General features: G+C 40.4%; 1 protein-coding gene across 2 annotated transcripts in view; it reads left to right on the top strand.

Annotated features, from left to right (window-relative positions):
• The window catches only part of LOC123555178 (uncharacterized), a 60477-nt gene extending 44682 nt beyond the window's left edge, over positions 1–15795 (top strand). For both annotated transcript variants that reach the window (XM_053547320.1, XM_045345840.2), the window contains exons 2-4: positions 6980–7595; positions 9175–9219; positions 11616–15795. In XM_053547320.1, coding sequence (XP_053403295.1) covers positions 6983–7595; positions 9175–9219; positions 11616–13255 — 2298 coding nt within the window. In that variant the 5' untranslated portion in view covers positions 6980–6982 and the 3' untranslated portion in view covers positions 13256–15795. The remainder of the gene's footprint in view (positions 1–6979; positions 7596–9174; positions 9220–11615) is intronic.
• The last annotated feature ends 3097 nt before the right edge of the window (positions 15796–18892 follow it).

The raw sequence follows: 18892 nt of genomic DNA, 5'->3' as shown, positions 1-18892 counted from the left end.
GGTCAGCCACCCACTTGACTCCATATAGGTCAGCTATCCACTTGACTTCACATATGGTCAGCCATCCACTTGACTGCCCTTAGGGTCAGCCACCGACTTTACTGCACTTTAGGTCAGTCATTCACTTGACTGCATTTATGATCAGTTTATCACTTGACTGCACTTAGGGTCAGCCATACACTTGACTGCCCTTAGGGTGAGACAACTGCCCTTAGGGTGAGACATCCACTTGACTGCACTTAGGGTCAGCCACCCACTTGACTGCACTTAGGTCAGCCATCCACTTGACTACTTGGAGGGTCAGCCCCCTACTTGACTGCACTAAGGGTCAGTCACTCACTTGACTGCACTAAGAGTCAGCCATGTACTTGACTGCACATAGGGTCAACCACTCACTTGGCTGCACTTCGAGTCAGTCGTGCATTTAAGTGCACTTTGAGTCAGCCATGTACTTGACTGCACATAGGGTCAACCACTCACTTGGCTGCACTTCGAGTCAGTCGTGCATTTAAGTGCACTTTGAGTCAGCCATCCACTTAACTGCACTAAGGGTCAACCATCTACTTGACTGCACTAAGGGTCAACCATCCACTTGACTGCACTAAGGGTCAGCCACCCACTTGACTGAATTTAGGGTCAGCCTACCACCAGACTGCACTAAGGGTCAGCCTACCATCAGACTGCACTAAGGGTCAACCATCCACTTGACTGCACTAAGGGTCAACCATCCTCTTGACTGCACTAAGGGTCAGCCATCCACCAGACTGCACTAAGGGTCAGCCATCCACTTGACTGCACTAAGGATCAACCACCCACTTGACTGAATTTAGGGTCAGCCTACCACCAGACTGCACTAAGGGTCAGCCATCCACTTGACTGCACTAAGGGTCAACCATCCACTTGACTGCACTAAGGGTCAGCCATCCACTTGACTGCACTAAGGGTCAACCACCCACTTGACTGCACTAAGGGTCACCCATCCACTTGACTGCACTAAGGGTCAACCACCCACTTGACTGAATTTAGAGTCAGCCTACCACCAGACTGCACTAAGGGTCAGCCATCCATTTGACTGCACTAAGGGTCAGCCACCCACTTGACTGAATTTAGGGTCAGCCTACCACCAGACTGCACTAAGGGTCAGCCATCCACCAGACTGCACTAAGGGTCAGCCATCCACCAGACAGCACTAAGGGTCAGCCATCCACTTGACTGCACTAAGGGTCAACCACCCACTTGACTGCACTAAGGGTCAACCACCCACTTGACTGAATTTAGGGTCAGCCTACCACCAGACTGCACTAAGGGTCAGCCATCCACTTGACTGCACTAAGGGTCAGCCACCCACTTCACTGAATTTATGGTTAGCCTACCACCAGACTGCACTAAGGGTCAGCCATCCTCCAGACTGCACTAAGGGTCAGCCATCCACTTGACTGCACTAAGGGTCAACCACCCACTTGACTGCACTAAGGGTCAGCCATCCACTTGACTGAATTAAGGGTCAGCCTACCACCAGACTGCACTAAGGGTCAGCCATCCACTTGACTGCACTAGGGTCAACCATCCACTTGACTGCACTAAGGGTCAACCACCCACTTGACTGCACTAAGGGTCAACCACCCACTTGACTGAATTTAGGGTCAGTCTACCACCAGACTGCACTAAGGGTCAGCCATCCACTTGACTGCACTAAGGGTCAGCCATCCACCAGACTGTACTAAGGGTCAGCCATCCACTTGACTGCACTAAGGGTCAACCACCCACTTGACTGCACTAAGGGTCAACCACCCACTTGTCTGAATTTAGGGTCAGCCTACCACCAGACTGCACTAAGGGTCAGCCATCCACTTGACTGCACTAAGGGTCAGCCATCCACTTGACTGAATTTAAGGTCAGCCTACCACCAGACTGCACTAAGGGTCAGCCATCCACTTGACTGCACTTACGGTCAGCCATCAACTTGACTGAATTTGAGGTCAGCCTACCACCAGACTGCACTAAGGGTCAGCTATCCACTTGACTGCACTAATGGTCAGCCATCCATTTGAATATGCACTTAGAGTCAGCCTTTAAGGTCAGCCACCCAATCGACTGCTTAAAGTCAGCCACCTATTTGACTGCACGTAGGATCAGCGAATCATTTGACCTCATTAAGGTTAGCCATCAATTTAAATGCACATAAGAGTCAGCCAACTGCTTGACTGCACCTATGAACAGCTAAGCGTTTGACTGCTATAAGGGTTAGCTACCATTTGACTGCACTTAGGATAGGCCATCCACTTGGCTGCCCTTAGTGTTAACCAACGACTTGACTGCACTAAATGTCAGTCAGCCATTTGACTGCACTTAGGGTCAGCCATCCACATGACTGCACTCTAATAGGGTCATCCAGCCATTTTTCTGCACTTAGGGTTAGTAACCCTTAGACTGCAATTAGGTTCAGTCAGCGATTTGAATATACCTTTCGAGTCAGCCACCATTTGACTAGACTAAAGGTCAATTTACGCTTTTCTGCACTTAAGGCCAGCCACTCACTAGACAGCTTAGTGTCAGCCAACCATTTGACTGCACTTAGGGTCAATAATCAATTGGAATTCACTTAAGGTCAGCCAACCATTTAACTGCATATAGGATCAGCCAACCATTTCACTGCACTTAAGGTCAGCCCACCATTTAACTGCACTTCGGGTCAGCCAGTCATTTAACTGCACTTCGGGTCACTTAGCCATTTCACTGCACTTAGGGTCAGCCAAGCATTTCACTGCACTTAGGGTCAGCCAGCCATTTAACTGCACTTACGGTCAGCCAGCCATTTAACTGCACTTACGGTCAGCCAGCCATTTAACTGCACTTAGGGTCAGCCAGCCATTTAACTGCACTTACGGTCAGCCAACCATTTGACTGCACTTAGGGTCAGTAATCAATTGGAATTCACTTAAGGTCAGCCAGTCATTTAACTGCACTTAGGGTCAGCCAGCCATTTAACTGCACTTAGGGTCAGCCAGCTATTTAACTGCACTTACGGTCAGCCAACCATTTGACTGCACTTAGGGTCAGTAATCAATTGGAATTCACTTAAGGTCAGCCAACCATTTAACTGCACTTAGGGTCAGCCAGCCATTTAACTGCATATAGGATCAGCCAACCATTTCACTGCACTTAAGGTCAGCCCACCATTTACCTGCACTTCGTGTCAGCCAGTCATTTAAATGCACTTCGGGTCACTTAGCCATTTCACTGCACTTAGGGTCAGCCAAGCATTTCACTGCAATTAGGGTCAGCCAAGCAGTTTACTGCACTTACGGTCAGCCAGCCATTTCACTGCACTTAGTGTGTTTCAACAGGAGAGAAGACGTTTGTGAACGGAGAGATTCACGTGCTCAAATTCTGTTAAAACACCATTTTATATACGCGCGTTTCGTGGCAAAGCACATACATTGTGTGTATAAAGCCAGCCACTCACTTGACTGCTTAGAGTCAATCAACAATTTATGATCAGCCAGTCACTTGATTGCACTTAGGTTCAGCCATCCACTTGACTGACTTAGGGTCAGCCACATACTTGACTGCACTTAAGGTCAGCCATCCACTTGACTGAATTTAGGGTCAGCCTACCACTAGACTGCACTTAGGCTCAGCCATCAACTTAACTAAGCTAAGGGTTAGCCATCAATTTGATTGCATTTAGGGTCAGCCTACCACTTGACTGCACTTAGGGTCAGCCATCCACTTGACTGCACTTAGGGTCAGCCATCCACTTGACTGACTGAGGGTCAGCCACCTACTTGACTGCACTTAGGGTCAGGCATCCACTTGACTGACTGAGGGTCAGCAACCTACTTTACTGCACTCAGGGTCAGCCATCCACTTGACTGCATTTCGGGTCAGCCACCTACTTGACTGCACTTCGGGTAAGCCATTCACTTGACTGCATTAAGGTTCAGCCTACTACTTGACTGCATTTAGGGTCAGCCATCCACTTGACTGCTCTAAGGGTCAGCCATCCACTTGACTGCACTTAGGGTCAGCCAGCCACTTGACGGCACTTAGGGTCAGTAATCAATTGGAACTCACTAAAGGTCAGCCAACCATTTAACTGCACTTAGGGTCAGCCAACCATTTAACTGCACTTACGGTCAGCCAGCCATTTCACTGCACTTGCGGTCAGCCAGCCATTTCACTGCACTAAGTGTGTTTTAACAGGAGAGAAAACATGTGTGAACGAAGAGATTCTTGCGCTTACATTCTGTTAAAACACCATTTTATACACGCGCGTTCCGTGGCAAAGCATATACATTGTATGTATAAAGCCAGCCACTCACTTAACTGCTTAGTGTCAGCCAACAATTTAACTTCACTTAGGATCAGCCATCCTCTTGATTGACTTAGGGTCAGCCACCAACTTGACTGAACTTAGCTCAGCCTTCCACTTGACTGCACTGTTAGCCATCCACTTGACCTACGGTTTATCCACCTACCTGACTCACTTCGGACCAGCCAACCATTTGACTGCACTTCGTATGAGCCATCCGTTTGACTGCACTAAGGGGCTGCCAACTGCTTGACTGCACTTTAGATCAGCTAACCATCCGACTGCTCTAAGGGGCAGCCATCCACTGACTGCACTTAGGGTGAACTAGCCATTTTACTGCACTTAGGGTTAGCCACTCACTTGATTGCCCTCTAACCATTTGACGGTACTTACGGTCAACCAACCATTATACTGCACTAATGTTAAACAACCTTTTTGAATATGCACTTAGGGTCAGCCATTAAGATCAGCCACCCACGCGACTGCTAAAGGTCAGCCACCTATTTGACTGCACTTAGGATTAGCCAACATTTGACTGCATATGGGTCAGACATCAATTGCACTGCACATAGAGTTAGCCAACTGCTTGACGGCATCCAAGGACAGCTAAGCGTTTGACTGCTATTAGGGTTAGCTACCGATTCACTGCACTTAGGGTAGGCCGTCCACATGGCTGCCCTTAGTGTTAACCAACCACTTTAATGCACTAAGGGTCAGTCAGCTATTTGACTGCACTTAGGGTGAGCTACCCACATGGCTGCACTCTGATAGGATCAGCCAGACAAGTGACTGCATTTAGGATCAGCTAACCCTTAGACTGCACTAAGGTTCTGTCACCCATTTGAATATACCTTTCGGGTGAGCCACTCACTTGACTGCTTAGTGTCAGCAAACCATTTGACTGCACATGGGGTCAGCAATCAATTGAAACTCACTTAAGATCAGCTAACTGCTTGAATGCACTTAAGGGCAGCCAACCATTTAACTGCACTTAAGGTCAGCCAGCCATTTCTCTGCACTTAGGGTCAGTCAGACATTTAACTGCACTTAAGGTCAGCCAGCCATTTCACTGCACTTAGGGTCAGTCAGCCATTTAACTGCACTTAGGGTCAGCCAACTATTTCACTGCACTTAGGGTCAGCCGGCCATTTCACTGCACTTAGGGTCAGCCGGCCATTTCACTGCACTTAGGGTCAGCCGGCCATTTCACTGCATTAAGGGTCAGCCGGCCATTTCATGCAATTAAGGTCAGCCGGCCATTTCAATGCACTTAGGGTCAGCAGGCCATTTCACTGCACTTAAGGTCAGCCGGCCATTTCACTGCACTTAGGGTCAGCCGGCCATTTCACTGCACTTAGGGTCAGCCAGCCATTTCACTGCACTTAGGGTCAGCCGGACATTTCAATGCACTTAGGGTCAGCGAGTCATTTCACTGCACTTAGGGTCAGCCGGACATTTCAATGCACTTAGGATCAGCCAGTCCTTTCACTGCACTTAGGGTCAGCCGGACATTTCACAGCACTTAGGGTCAGCCGGCCATTTCACTGCACTTGGGGTCAGCCGGCCATTTCACTGCACTTAGGGTTAGCCGGCCATTTCACTGCACTTGGGGTCAGCCGGCCATTTCACTGCACTAAGGGTCAGCGAGCCATTTCACTGCACTTAGGGTCAGCCGGCCATTTCACAGCACTTACGGTCAGCCAAACATTTGACTGCACTAAGATTCCGCCACCCATTTGAATGCACTTGGAGAGAGCCACCCTTTGGATTATACTTTGTCAGCCAACTATATTACTGCTCTTAGGAACAGTCACACTTTTAACTGCTCTTTAAGGTAAAACATCAATTTGATTGCTCTTGGGGTCAGCCAGCCATTTGACTGCACTTAGGGTCAGCTAAAGATTTGACTGCACTTAATGCCAGCCAACAATTTGACTGCACGTAGTGTCAGCCAACCATTTGACTGCAGTAAGAGTCTGCCAGATCTAAAGCTAGCAATCTCTTTAAGGGATTTCTTCACATGAACTGCTTCATGGATCTTCACCAAACTGACTAGAAACATAATTGCATCATCCTTTTTCAAGCTTATTCAAACTGATTGGCTTGTGTTCACTTTATACCAGAAATTAAAGAAGTTGCAAATTTCGAAGAATTGCTAATAAACAACTGGATGTTGGTTCAGAATGGGTCTGCTTGATTGCATTGAGAGACAGCCACAGCTACATATTCTCGTGAACTGTTTGAAGGATAACCAAACTTGGTCAGAAATAAGGTGAGAAGGTCATGTCTTGGCGTACGACTCACAAGCAGATTGGAAGGTTCTGAACACATTACTTTGCTAAGTCCAGATAGTGCATATATATGTTTCTTCGTCCATCTAAATGCAGTAAGTATGAGGAGATATCACACTGTAGACATATGACATGATAATCCACCCAATCACATATTACTGACTCCAGGCTGTCCAGTTCTAACACCTTCCTCTTAATGCCGAGTGCCAGGCGAGGAAGCTGCTAGTACCATTTGATGTGTTTGTTTAATGTTATGATGCGGCCAGGGATCAAACCCACGACCTCCAACACTCGAAGCGAGCGCTCTACCAATAGGCTGCTAAGGCGGTTAAATTGCTGTTGAAGATTAACATTAATAAATATATCATTTCAGAAGATGAATGTACAAACTGAATATTACATACGACTTCTGCTGACCCTCGTTCAAGGAGGCATGCTGGTTTGTAAAGGTATCATTGATAGAGAGCTTGCAGGCATTACATTGGATGTCATCCTGAAACCTCATGTACCAAAACTGAAGAAGAAGCTTATAAAGTCCCAGTATATCATACTGTTTCCTAAGATTGGAACCCCTGATGTTGAAGACCTTGATCTTTCCTTGCTGACAGTTGTTCTTCAAGATGTGATGATGCTTTCTACAGCTGACAAACAGTATATTAAAGTAATAAAGGAAACAAGAAACACATTGGCGCATAACTCCACAGCTTCAGTTGAACTCGCTGATTACAACACCTTGAAAACAGATCTGGAAGACGCATTGACGAAATTGTGCCTGGGCCTTGACGTGACTCTACAGACTGAATGCTCACAATTAATAAAGAAGTTCACAGGCGAACCTCTTGATGAGGCAACTGCTTTAAAGTATGTTATGGAGCTGAGGAATGAAGATGAGCTATTGCAAGATTTTGAAGGAATGTTGGAAAAACAGTCTGAAGATATTGTGCAAGAAGTCAAAGCATCAGAGAACCGATTACAAGAATCGCTCTCAGGTAAAAAGATATTTATCCATTCAAGATGTAGGACATAGTATTCAAATGATGTAATTTTTGTGGTATTCGTACTTAAAAAGAGAACGATATTTCCTATTTAGTATTTTTAGCTTACCTGAGCCAAAGGCTCATGGTGAGCTTTTGTGACAGCTCAAGGTCCGTCGTGTGTCGTGCATCCGTCAACATTTTCTAAAAAAATCTTCTCCTTGAAAACCACTAGGCAGAATTACACCAAACTTCACAGGAATAATCCTTGGGCGGCCCACTTTCAAAATTGTTCAAAGAACTAAATTCCATGCAGAACTGTTGTTGCCATGGCAACCAAAAGGAAAAACTTTAAAAATCTTCTTGTACAAAACCGCAAGGCATAGAGCCTTGATATTTGGCATGTGACATTATCTAATGGTCCTCTATGAAGCTTGTTCAAATTGTGCCCCTGGGGTGAAAAGAGGCTCTGCCCTGGGGGTCCCAAGTTTACATAGACTTGTAAAGGAAAAAACTTTGAAAATCTTCTTGTCTGAAACCGCAAGACCAAAGCCTTTGATATTTGGTATGAAGAATTGCCTTGTGGAGCTCTATCAAGATTGTTCAAATTATGCCCCTGGGGTGAATAATGGCCCTGCATCCAGTGGGTCTTAAGTTTTACATAGACTTATATAGGAAACAACTTCAAAAATCTTCTTGCCTGAAACTGCAAGGCCTAGGCTTTTGATATTTGATATGTTTTATTGCCTTGTGGTCCTCTACCAGAATTGTTCAAATTATGCCCCTGGGGTGAAAAGAGGCCCTGCCCTGGGGGTCCCAAATTTAACATAGACTTACATAGGGAAAAAAATAAAATCTCCTTTTCTGAAAGTTTAAGACCTAGGCCTTTGATATTTGGTATGTAGCATTGAAATTGCCTAGTGGATCTCTAGCAAGATTGTTCAAATTATGCCCCTTGGGTGAAAAGAGGCCCCGTCCTGGGGGTCACTTGTTATATGATTTATATAGGAATAAATACTTAAAAAATTATCAGATCATATTTCCTAGACTGTTTAATTATAATTACCTGATGACCCTAAGTGACTAGGAGTCACTTGACTGTGACCTTAACCTACTGACATACTTTCTTGTTTTTAAGATACAGCCTTGAAATTTGGATGACATGTACAGTTTTGCACACCAATCTTAAAACTGATTTTCATTCACCATGAATTTGACCTACCAACATACTTTCTAATACTTTTGCATCAGTTTGCCATTTGAAACATGTGGCTCATATTACTCAGGTGAGCGATTCAGGGTCGTCATGACCCTCTTGTTTTTACCAAAATCGCCAGAACCCTGAAGAAAGAAGATGTGAGATGCCAGTTCAGTTTTATAAGGTATAGAGGGTGTTATTTGGATGTTAGAATAAGAATAGTGATACAAAATGTTGCCCACTTTGTGTTTCCAATTGTGTTTGATTAAAATATTTGTAGAACAAATAACATTTTTATCTTGTTTTATGTACCAAAGGTCAAATCTTTCGTTTTTATGACATACATTTGATTGTTGTTAATACATTTTATATCTGTTCTAAATATTTCCTTTACAGATTTTAAGCAGGAAGTAATAGAAGAGTTTCAGAAACTGCATTTTGGTAAAAATCTTTTTCATAGAATAAATTTGTTTAAAGAATGACACATGTTTATATTGTAATTAATACTGTAATTGATGAATTAGCAACATTATGAATTTTCTATAATATTTTTTTTTAATTTTTAGCTCACCTGTCACATAGTGACAAGGTGAGCTTTTGTGATCACCCTTCGTCCGTCGTCCGTCCGTCCGTGCGTGCGTTCGTCAACAATTTCTTGTCTGCACGATAGTGGTTTCATTTATGATTTTATTTTAACCAAACTTGCACACAACTTGTATCACCATAAGGTCACGGTTCCTTTCTTGAACTGGCCAGATCCCAGTATGGGTTCAAGAGTTATGGCCCCTGAAAGGGCCAAAATTAGGTATTTTGACCTTGTCTGCACAATAGCAGCTTTATTTATGATTTGATTTTTACCATAAGATCTTGGTTCCTTTCTTGAACTGGCCAGATTCCTTAATGGGTTCCAGAGTTATGGCCCCTGAAAGGGCCAGAATTAGCTATTTTGACCTTGTCTGCACAATAGCAGCTTCATTTATGATTTTATTTTAACCAAACTTGCACACAACTTCTATCACCATAAGATCTTGGTTCCTTTCTTGAACTGGCGAGATTCCTTTATTGGTTCCAGAGTGATGGCCCCTGAAAGGGCCAGAATTAGCTATTTTGACCTTGTCTGCACAATAGCAGCTTCATTTATGATTTGAATTTAATCAAACTTGCACAAAACTTGTGTCACCATAAGATCTCAATTCCTTTCTTGAACCGGCCAGATCCCATAATGGGTTCCAGAGTTATCGCCCCTGAAAGGGCCAAAATTAGCTATTTTGACCTTGTCTGCACAATAGCAGCTTCATTTATGATTTGATTTTAACCAAACTTGCACACAACTTGTATCACCACAAGATCTTGCTTCCTTTCTTGAACTGGCCAGATTCCTTCATGGGTTCCAGAGTTATGGCCCCTTAAAGATCCAAAATTGGCTTTTTTGGCTTTTGCATTTATGGTTTTATTTGATACAAACTTTCAAAATATCTTCAACAACATTAAATCTTGGATTCCATGACAAATCAGATCCAATTGTAGGTTCCAGAGTTATTTTATATCTAATTACCTCCCCTGATGTAATCAAAATGGACTTATATCAGTAAGTACTTATAGGACTTATTTGAAATTTCATTATTGTTATTAGTTGGACTGAGACAATCAGGGTAGATAACTATGGACTGATTTTATGTCAAATTAAAATGGTTATATCTCCCTAACTAATGAAGATACTGATCTGAAATTTCATTTATGTCAACAGATTTATTTGGCAGGTCCTTCTTTTGTTCACTTACAATATTTATTTTTTTATTACTTCCCTTTTACGTTACTATAAATAGCTTATTTTTAGTAACTTTTTTATTATTGGCGGTAGAGAAAAACCGAGACCACTTTTCTGTGGTACAACATGGATGGTACCTCCAATTTTTAGGTGTATTTTGACATATCTATACCTTGTAAAAAAATTTTTTTCTTTTTGGTTAAATTTCTTCCGTTTGCAGTTCCTGTCCTTTGGACTTAGATATTTTTTCTGAGGAACTTCTTGTCCTCAAGTGCAGTGATAACAGGTGAGCGATGTAGGGCCATCATGGCCCTCTTATTAGTTTTTAGCTCTCGACTTTTCGCTATTGCAATCTCCCCGGTGTCAGCGTCGCCATTGGTTAAAGTTTTTTTATAAAGTCAAATATCTCTGTTACTATCAAAGCTATTGACTTGAAACTTTAAATAGTTGTTAACTATCAAAGTCTACACCAGGAGAAGCAATCCCCATAACTCTGATTTGAATTTTAATGGAGTTATGCCCCTTTTTGACAAAGAATTTTTGGTTAAAGTTTTTGATAAAGTCAAATATCTCTATTACTGTCAAAGCTTTTGACATGGAACTTAAACTAGTTATTTACTATCAAAGTCTTCACCAGGAGAAACAATCTTCATAATTCTGATTTGAATTCTGATGGACTTATGCCCCTTTTTGACTTAAAAGATTTGGTTAAATATTTTGATAAAGTCAAATATCTCTGTTACTATTAAAACTTTTGATTAAAAACTTTAAACAGTTATTTACCATCAAAGTCTACACAAGGAGAAACAATCCCCATAACTCTGATTTGAATTTTAATGGAGTTATGCCTCTTTAAGACTTAGAATTTTTCAGTTAAAAGTTTTTACTGGCAAAGCTCTAATTCAGATTCAAGCACTGCGAAAAGTCGAGCGCGCTGTCTTACGGAGAGCTCTTGTTATAATTATTTGTATTTGCTACTCTAATATCATAACAATTAAGACTATATCTCGATTTCTTAAACGAAATGCTAAATTGAAAAAGTTTAAGCACTTAGTTTTTATATTTTTAGGATGCACAGACGATTCCACTAAATCAAATTTTCCCGATACATTGCCCAGCTGTGAGGTTTGTTTCAATGTAGGCAACACTGCAACATTCTATTGTGAAACCTGCTGTCAGTTTATGTGCACTGAATGCAACCAACGTATCCATACTGTTGAGAAGACGCACAGCCGGCAAAGATTAGTCAAAGGTAAACCAATAAAGATAGATATGAAGGGTTATGACTTGTGTGACATACATAAAAAGAGCCTCTTATATATCTGCAAATCTGACAGTAAACTTTGCTGTGAGGTGTGTTTAAAAGAGAAACATGAAAACTGCAGTACAATTTATTCCATTTCTGAAGAAACGTGTGAATCAACACACAATCCAACAATGGAAATACCTCGACTACAAAACGAAGCACGCCTGCTTATGGCATGGTTGTCTTCCATTGAAAGAGATGTAAACAAGAATGTAGAAAGTATTACAGCAAGGTTAGATGAATACAGAAATGCGTTATTGAAGCAGTTTGATTCTGAATCACAAAAAATAAAAGAAAAAGCTAATGAAATGAAAAATAGTACATTGAAAGAAATAAAGAAAAATCGCAAATACTGTGAGCATGTCATTGAGAAATCTGAACAAGCCAAACTTTCAATGATAAATATGACTAAATGTGGCACACCCTCACACAAACTTATGTCTCAATATCGGATAGAGGAATTTAGAAACGAAGTGCAGTCCCTAACAGATGTGGATATTGTATCTTTACACATGGAGTTAAAATTACCAGAGCAAATTGCACTTCATTCTGAACTAGTACCAGTACGAGTGGAGGCACCGGAAACCAGGCCGGTACAGTTGTTTCTGATTGGTGTTCTCGAACTGAAGCTTAATGAAAACGAAAAGAGAGTACCACTTTACACAGGACTGGATTTCTTGCCTGATGGCAGGCTTGTAACCGTAGATAATTACAACAAGAAATGTTTGATTTACAATGAGAAGCTTGAGAAAGTAGGATCATATCAGTTATCGTATTGGCCACAGAGTGTAGTTGTTGTATCTGAGGAGGAAGTGGCGATAACAAGTGCCATTCAGTACAAGATAGACTTTCTACGTGTCAGTAAATCTAATGAAATAACTTTGATAAGGACATGTAAAGTAACAACTAAATATGCGTCAATATGTATGAAAGATGATAGGAATTTTGTTGTTGGAACAATTAATGATACTAGGTCTTTTCGTATTGTATCTCTATCAGGAGAAGAGAAAGATTTCAGTATCGACTTTCAGAATAAAAAGTATACGATTGACACCAGTGCCTGTACATATATAACAGATAGAGACAAAGTTGCTCTCACTGATAGAAATGCTCACACTGTCTTTATATATGACAACATGACCAACAGCAGAGTTGATGTTGTGGACGAACAAATCAGAGAACCAAAAAAAGCCGCAATAGGACCGTTTGACTGTATCTTTGTTTGTAGTAAAGGGACAGACAGCATTGTACAGATTTCCCCGTTAGGAAAAATTGTAGCATCTCACAAGATAGATATGAGGTATCCTTTCAGTATTTGTTTCTCAAAGGACAAATCAAGACTTGCCATTTCTAACAGTACTGAGGGAGAAAGAAACTTGCAACTATTCAAAGTAGTGATATGATATTATGTAAATACACAAACATCTCCAACAGAAAAAAGTGGTAGAAGAGTGCAGGAAACAGTAATATCAGAAACACAAATTTTACAAATTACTAATAAGTGTTAAGGTTAAAAGAATAAATTGATTATTTTCTTTCTATGTGTATCTATATTTAATTGTTAGTGTGTGATAAACAGTACTAAAAGTACCGTTGGAAGCATTGAAAGTAACTAAGTATAGGGAGTCTGATCGTGCATACCACACACTAGGCCTAACAACTGCCTTAGTGGAAGTCATAAACAGATATATTGAAGAATACCATGTTCCAAATGTAATATTTTTAGAGGATATTTGGTGTTATTCTAGCAAATAAAACTGCTGTTCTTATCACTATTCTCTTACAGGAGAGTAAGTTTACAAGTATTAACAGAGTTTCTCGCACTTGCATGCTGTTTAACACTTTTTTATATTATGCCCGTTCAATGGAAAGAGATAAGTCAAAACAAAGGTGGTCAGCGTGATGAAACAGCAAAGATATACGAGCGCATTTCATGGACATTTGTTAACATTCATGGACAATATATACAGTTATTAGATTTTATATATTTTATGCTAGCATTAGCGCATGTTCATTGAGAACATCCTCAAAATCCAACAAGATACATTGGTACCTTCACTTAAGCGGGTTCAGTCACTTTCCAATCTCTCGGGGATTCTGCAGATGGTATAACATGAAAACAATGTGCATTATTCCTACAGTGTTTCTGACGGCGACATTGTACTCGCCCGTCTAGGTCAAAACATTGTTTAGCCATTTTATTTCCATGTTAAACAAGTACAGTCCATAAAATAAACAAACGTGTTTGTAAACATGGACGGATCCAAACGGAAGGGGAAGAAGCATTTTATAGAAATATTTCGATGGCAAAATACAATATATATCGTAGTCCTGACCAAGCTATAAACCGGGTCAATCTATTATATAAGTACAACAACACGGTTGACTCATTTAAACGAACTGTAGACAAAGGGAGTCACACGGACAATTAACTCGCATGTAAATAAATTTCAGGTTATAAAATACTGGTCATCTACAATTTTATAAGCCCGCCTGCTTAGCTCAGTAGGTAGAGCGTTGGCCTACGGATTGCGGGGTCGTGAGTTCGATCCTTGGGCGGGGCGTATGTTCTCCATGACTATTTGATAAACGACATTTTATCTGAAATCATTAGTCCTCCACCTCTAATTCATGTGAGGAAGTTGGCAGTTACTTACGGAGAACAGATTTGTATTGGTACAGAATCCAGGAACACTGGTTAGGCTAACTGCCCGCCGTAACATGACTGAAATAGTGTTGAAAAATGGCGTTAAACCCAAAACAAACAAACAAAACAAAAACAACTTTATAAACAATGTAACTTTCAAGCACACCCTTACAATTAGTGATTATGATGAAATTTGTCAAAATATTCTTGGAGGTTTTTATTAAAAATTGTTAAATGTCATATTCTATTCAATATAAACAGTAACGAATCTGTTGTGAAGAACATATCGGCTTTAGTAGGTGTAATAGCTGAAAAGTTATACATTGTTTGTATTTCACACATTATTACTTTCAAATTCCGAATCAAAGTTTATGCCACATGTTGTATCATATGAAGCTTATTTGTCTAAATGGCTTAAGGTGTTTCAGTTCGAAATTGTTGAAATTACTGAATGCAATATTCCTATTCTTGCATACATTTTATTTTGTGTAATACCAAATGTTTTTGTAGAGTAAGTTGTTTGAACATGAATTACCCGTTTTGTACATATTGTATTCCGTTAATGTATGCTTGTGCAATTTTCCAAGTAGACATTTATATATTTAAATATCCTAAGTAATTTATCTAGTCCCCATCTGCTGGATAAAAATGCTTTATGTATGAATGCTACTGGAAAATTTAAATGTTGCGTCATGTGTTGCACATGCAAAAAGACAAATATCGGATACCTTAAAACACGTTTGTCTTATACACTGTCAGCTAGAAAAATAAAAACTTGTAAAATTTTAAAAAACGGCAATGCTGCTTCGATAGCAAACGCGCAGGTCGGATGACCTAAGTCATATGAAAGGGATAGTTATCTACATTATGAATTTGTTTAAGATTATCAAGAGTTTACATGATAAAGAAATATTTGATTTTAGTTAGTTCATTCTTCTGAGAAAAGTAATGAATATACATTCTTGTTTGCCTGAATATATGCCATCACATCAACGTCAATTTATTCTAAGATATTTAGACCTTACCCTTAGAAATAACAAGCATAATTACCAAAGGTTCATCAGAAATTTATCCAGTGTTACTGGACAAAGATTGTTTCATGTTATTGTTAGTAGCTGTAACAAGAATGAGTCAAAAAGTAAACTGTTTTCAAATAATTTGTCAGAAGTCTGTATCTCATGTAATTGTTAGATTTGTAAAACGTTAGAGGTCTTGTTGGAAAAGTCCACATTCAAGTGTATTATTCTTTATTTTGTATAAATTGTACAGTGTTTGCTTGATAAAAAAGTAATAAAACTTGGTGTTTTAATTTTGATTTCAAACAACTAGACTAGAGTTGTGGCCCTTGTGTTAATTGTATAGCGTTTAGCTTAATAAAAAAGTAATAGAATTATCGAATCAGTTAAAGGTGTTTCATTCCATGGATCAAACATTTTTTGTGCCCCTTCCCTCCCTCCAGAACAAAGTTTTCAGTGGCGTGGTGTGAGGGACCCATAGAGTTGCCCTTGTCTGTACATCCGTTCTTCCGTCCGAAAGTCGTATCGCATATATGTGCAATCAAACAGATCTTTGACCCAGGGTCATCAAACATCACAGGGTTGTCATTTAGCACCTGAAGCTGTGATCCTTGTATTTCAACTGGGTTTATCAATATCAGAGTTATGGCCTTGACTTAGCTAGAATAATGCATAAAAAGGGCCGTAAAGTGTGTGCCAATCTATTTCAAAACGTTTTGACAGGGTTATACTACATTATAGGAATATCATTCGCCATGAGAAGTTATGCATCTATGGGTTTTCTTTTTAGCTCACCAGAGCCAAAGGCTCAGGGTGAGCTATTCTGATCACTCACCGTCCGGCATCCGTAAACCTTTACTTTATACGACATCTCCTCTTAAACCGCTAGGCAAATTTCATCCAAACTTCCCAGGAATGTTCCTTGGGTGAAGCTCTACAAAAATGTTCAAAGAATTGAATTTCATGCAGAACTCTGGTTGCCATGGCAACCGAAAGGAAAAACTTTAAGAATCTTCTTCTCAAAAACCAGAAACCCTATAGCTTAGATATTTGGTGTGAAATATTGCCTAGTGGACCTCTACCAAATTTTTGCAAATCATGACCCTGGGATCAAAATTGACCCCACCCCATGGGCCACTTGATTTAACATAAGAAAATCTTAAAAAATCTTCTCAAAAAACCAGAAGGCCTAGAGCTTAGATATTTGACATGTAGCATTGACTAGTGGACCTCTACTATGGTTGTTCAAATCATGACCCCAGGGTCAAAATTGACCCCGCCCCAGGGGTCACTTGATTTTACATAGATTTCAATAGGAAAATCTTCAATTTAAAAAAGATTAACCAGAAGGCCTAGAGCTTAGATATTTGACATGTAGCATTGCCAAGTGAACCTCTACAAAATTTGTTCAAATCATGACCCCCGGGGTCAAAATTGACCCCGCCCCATGGGGTCACTTGATTTTACATAGGAAAAGCTTCAAAAAATTTCTAAAAATAAACCAGAAGGCCTAGATCTTAGGTATTTGACATGTAGTATTGCCAAATAGACTTCTACAAAATTTGTTCAAATCATGACCCCTGGGGTCAAGTTGACCCTGCCCCATGGCGTTACTTGATTGTACATAGAACAAGAGGGCCATGAAGGCCCTGTATCGCTCACCTGACCTATTGACCTAAAGATCATCAAGATTAACATTCTGACCAAGTTTCATTACGATATGGTCATAAATGTGGCCTCTAAAGTGTTAACTAGCTATTCCTTTGATTTGACCCCGTGACCTAGTTTTTGACCCCTTATGACCGGATTCGAACTTGACCTAAAGATCATCATAAGTTGCATGAAGATACAGTTTTAAATGTGGCCTCTAGAGTGTTAACAAGTTTTTCTTTTGATTTGACCTGGAGACCTAGTTTTTGACCCCATTTAACCCAGATTTGAACCTGAGCTATAAGTAATCAAGATTAACATTTTGCCCAAGTGTCATGAAGATACAGTCATAAATGCGGCCTCTACAGTGTTAACAAGCTTTTCCTTTGATTTGACCTGGTGGCCTAGTTTTTGACCCCAGATGACCCAATATCGAACTCGTCCAGAACTTTATTGAGGATAACATTCTGACCAAGTTTCATTAAGACTGGGCCAAAACTGACCTCTAGAGTGTTAACAAGCTTTTCATTTGATTTGACCTGGTGACCTAGTTTTTGACCCCATCTAACCCAGATTTAAACCTGAGCTATAAGTTATCAAAATTAACATTTTGCCCAAGTGTCATGAAGATACATTCATAAATGTGACCTCTAGAGTGTTAAAAATCTTTTCCTTTGATTTGACCTGGTGACCTAGTTTTTGACCCCAGATGACCCAATAGCGAACTCATTCAAAATTTTACTGAGGGTAACATTATGACCAAGTTTCATTAAGATTCGGCTAAAAATATGACCTCTAGAGTGTTAACAAGCTTTTCCTTTGATTTGACCTGGTGACCTAGTATAAACCCCAGATAACCCAATATCAAACTCGTCCAAGATTTTATTGAGGGTGACATTCTGACCAAGTTTCATTAAGATTGGGCCAAAAATGTGACCTCTAGAGTGTTAACAAGCTTTTCCTTTGATCTGACCTGGTGACCTAGTTTTTGACCCTAGATGACACAATATCGAACTCGTCCAAGATTTTATTGAGGATAACATTCTGACCAAGTTTAATTAAGATTGGGCCAAAATGTGACCTCTAGAGTGTTAACAAGCTTTTCCTTTGATTTGACCTAGTGACCTAGTTTCTGAACCCAGATAACCCAATCTCGAACTCATCCAATACTTTATTGAGGATAACACTCTGATCAAGTTTCATTAAGATTGGGGCAAAAATGTGACCTCTAGAGTGTTAAAAATCTTTTCCTTTGATTTGACCTGGTGACGTAGTTTTTGACACCAGATAACCCAATAGCGAACTCATTCAAGATTTTAATAAGGGTAACATTCTGACCAAGTTTCATTAAGATTGGGCCAAAAATATGACCTCTAGAGTGTTAACAAGCTTTTCCTTTGATTGACGTGGTGAACTAGTTTCTGACCCCAGATGACCTAATATCGAACTCGTCCAAGATTTTATTGAGGGTAACATTCTGACCAAGTTTCATTAAGATTGGGCCAAAAATGTGACCTCTAGAGTGTTAACAAGCTTTTCCTTTGATTTGACCTAGTGACCTAGTTTTTGAACCCAGATGACCCAATATCGAACTCATCCAAGATTTTATTGAGGATAACATTCTGACCAAGTTTCATTAAGATTGGGCCAAAATGTGAGCTCTAGAGTGTTAAAAAGCTTTTTCTTTTGATTTCACCTGGTGACGTAGTTTTTGACCCCAGATAACC

Source organism: Mercenaria mercenaria, chromosome 7 (genome assembly GCF_021730395.1).
Source record: "Mercenaria mercenaria strain notata chromosome 7, MADL_Memer_1, whole genome shotgun sequence".
Classification (NCBI taxonomy): Eukaryota; Metazoa; Mollusca; class Bivalvia; order Venerida; family Veneridae; genus Mercenaria; species Mercenaria mercenaria.
Note: the sequence above shows the minus strand (reverse complement) of the source record. Positions and strands in the feature narration are given on the sequence as shown.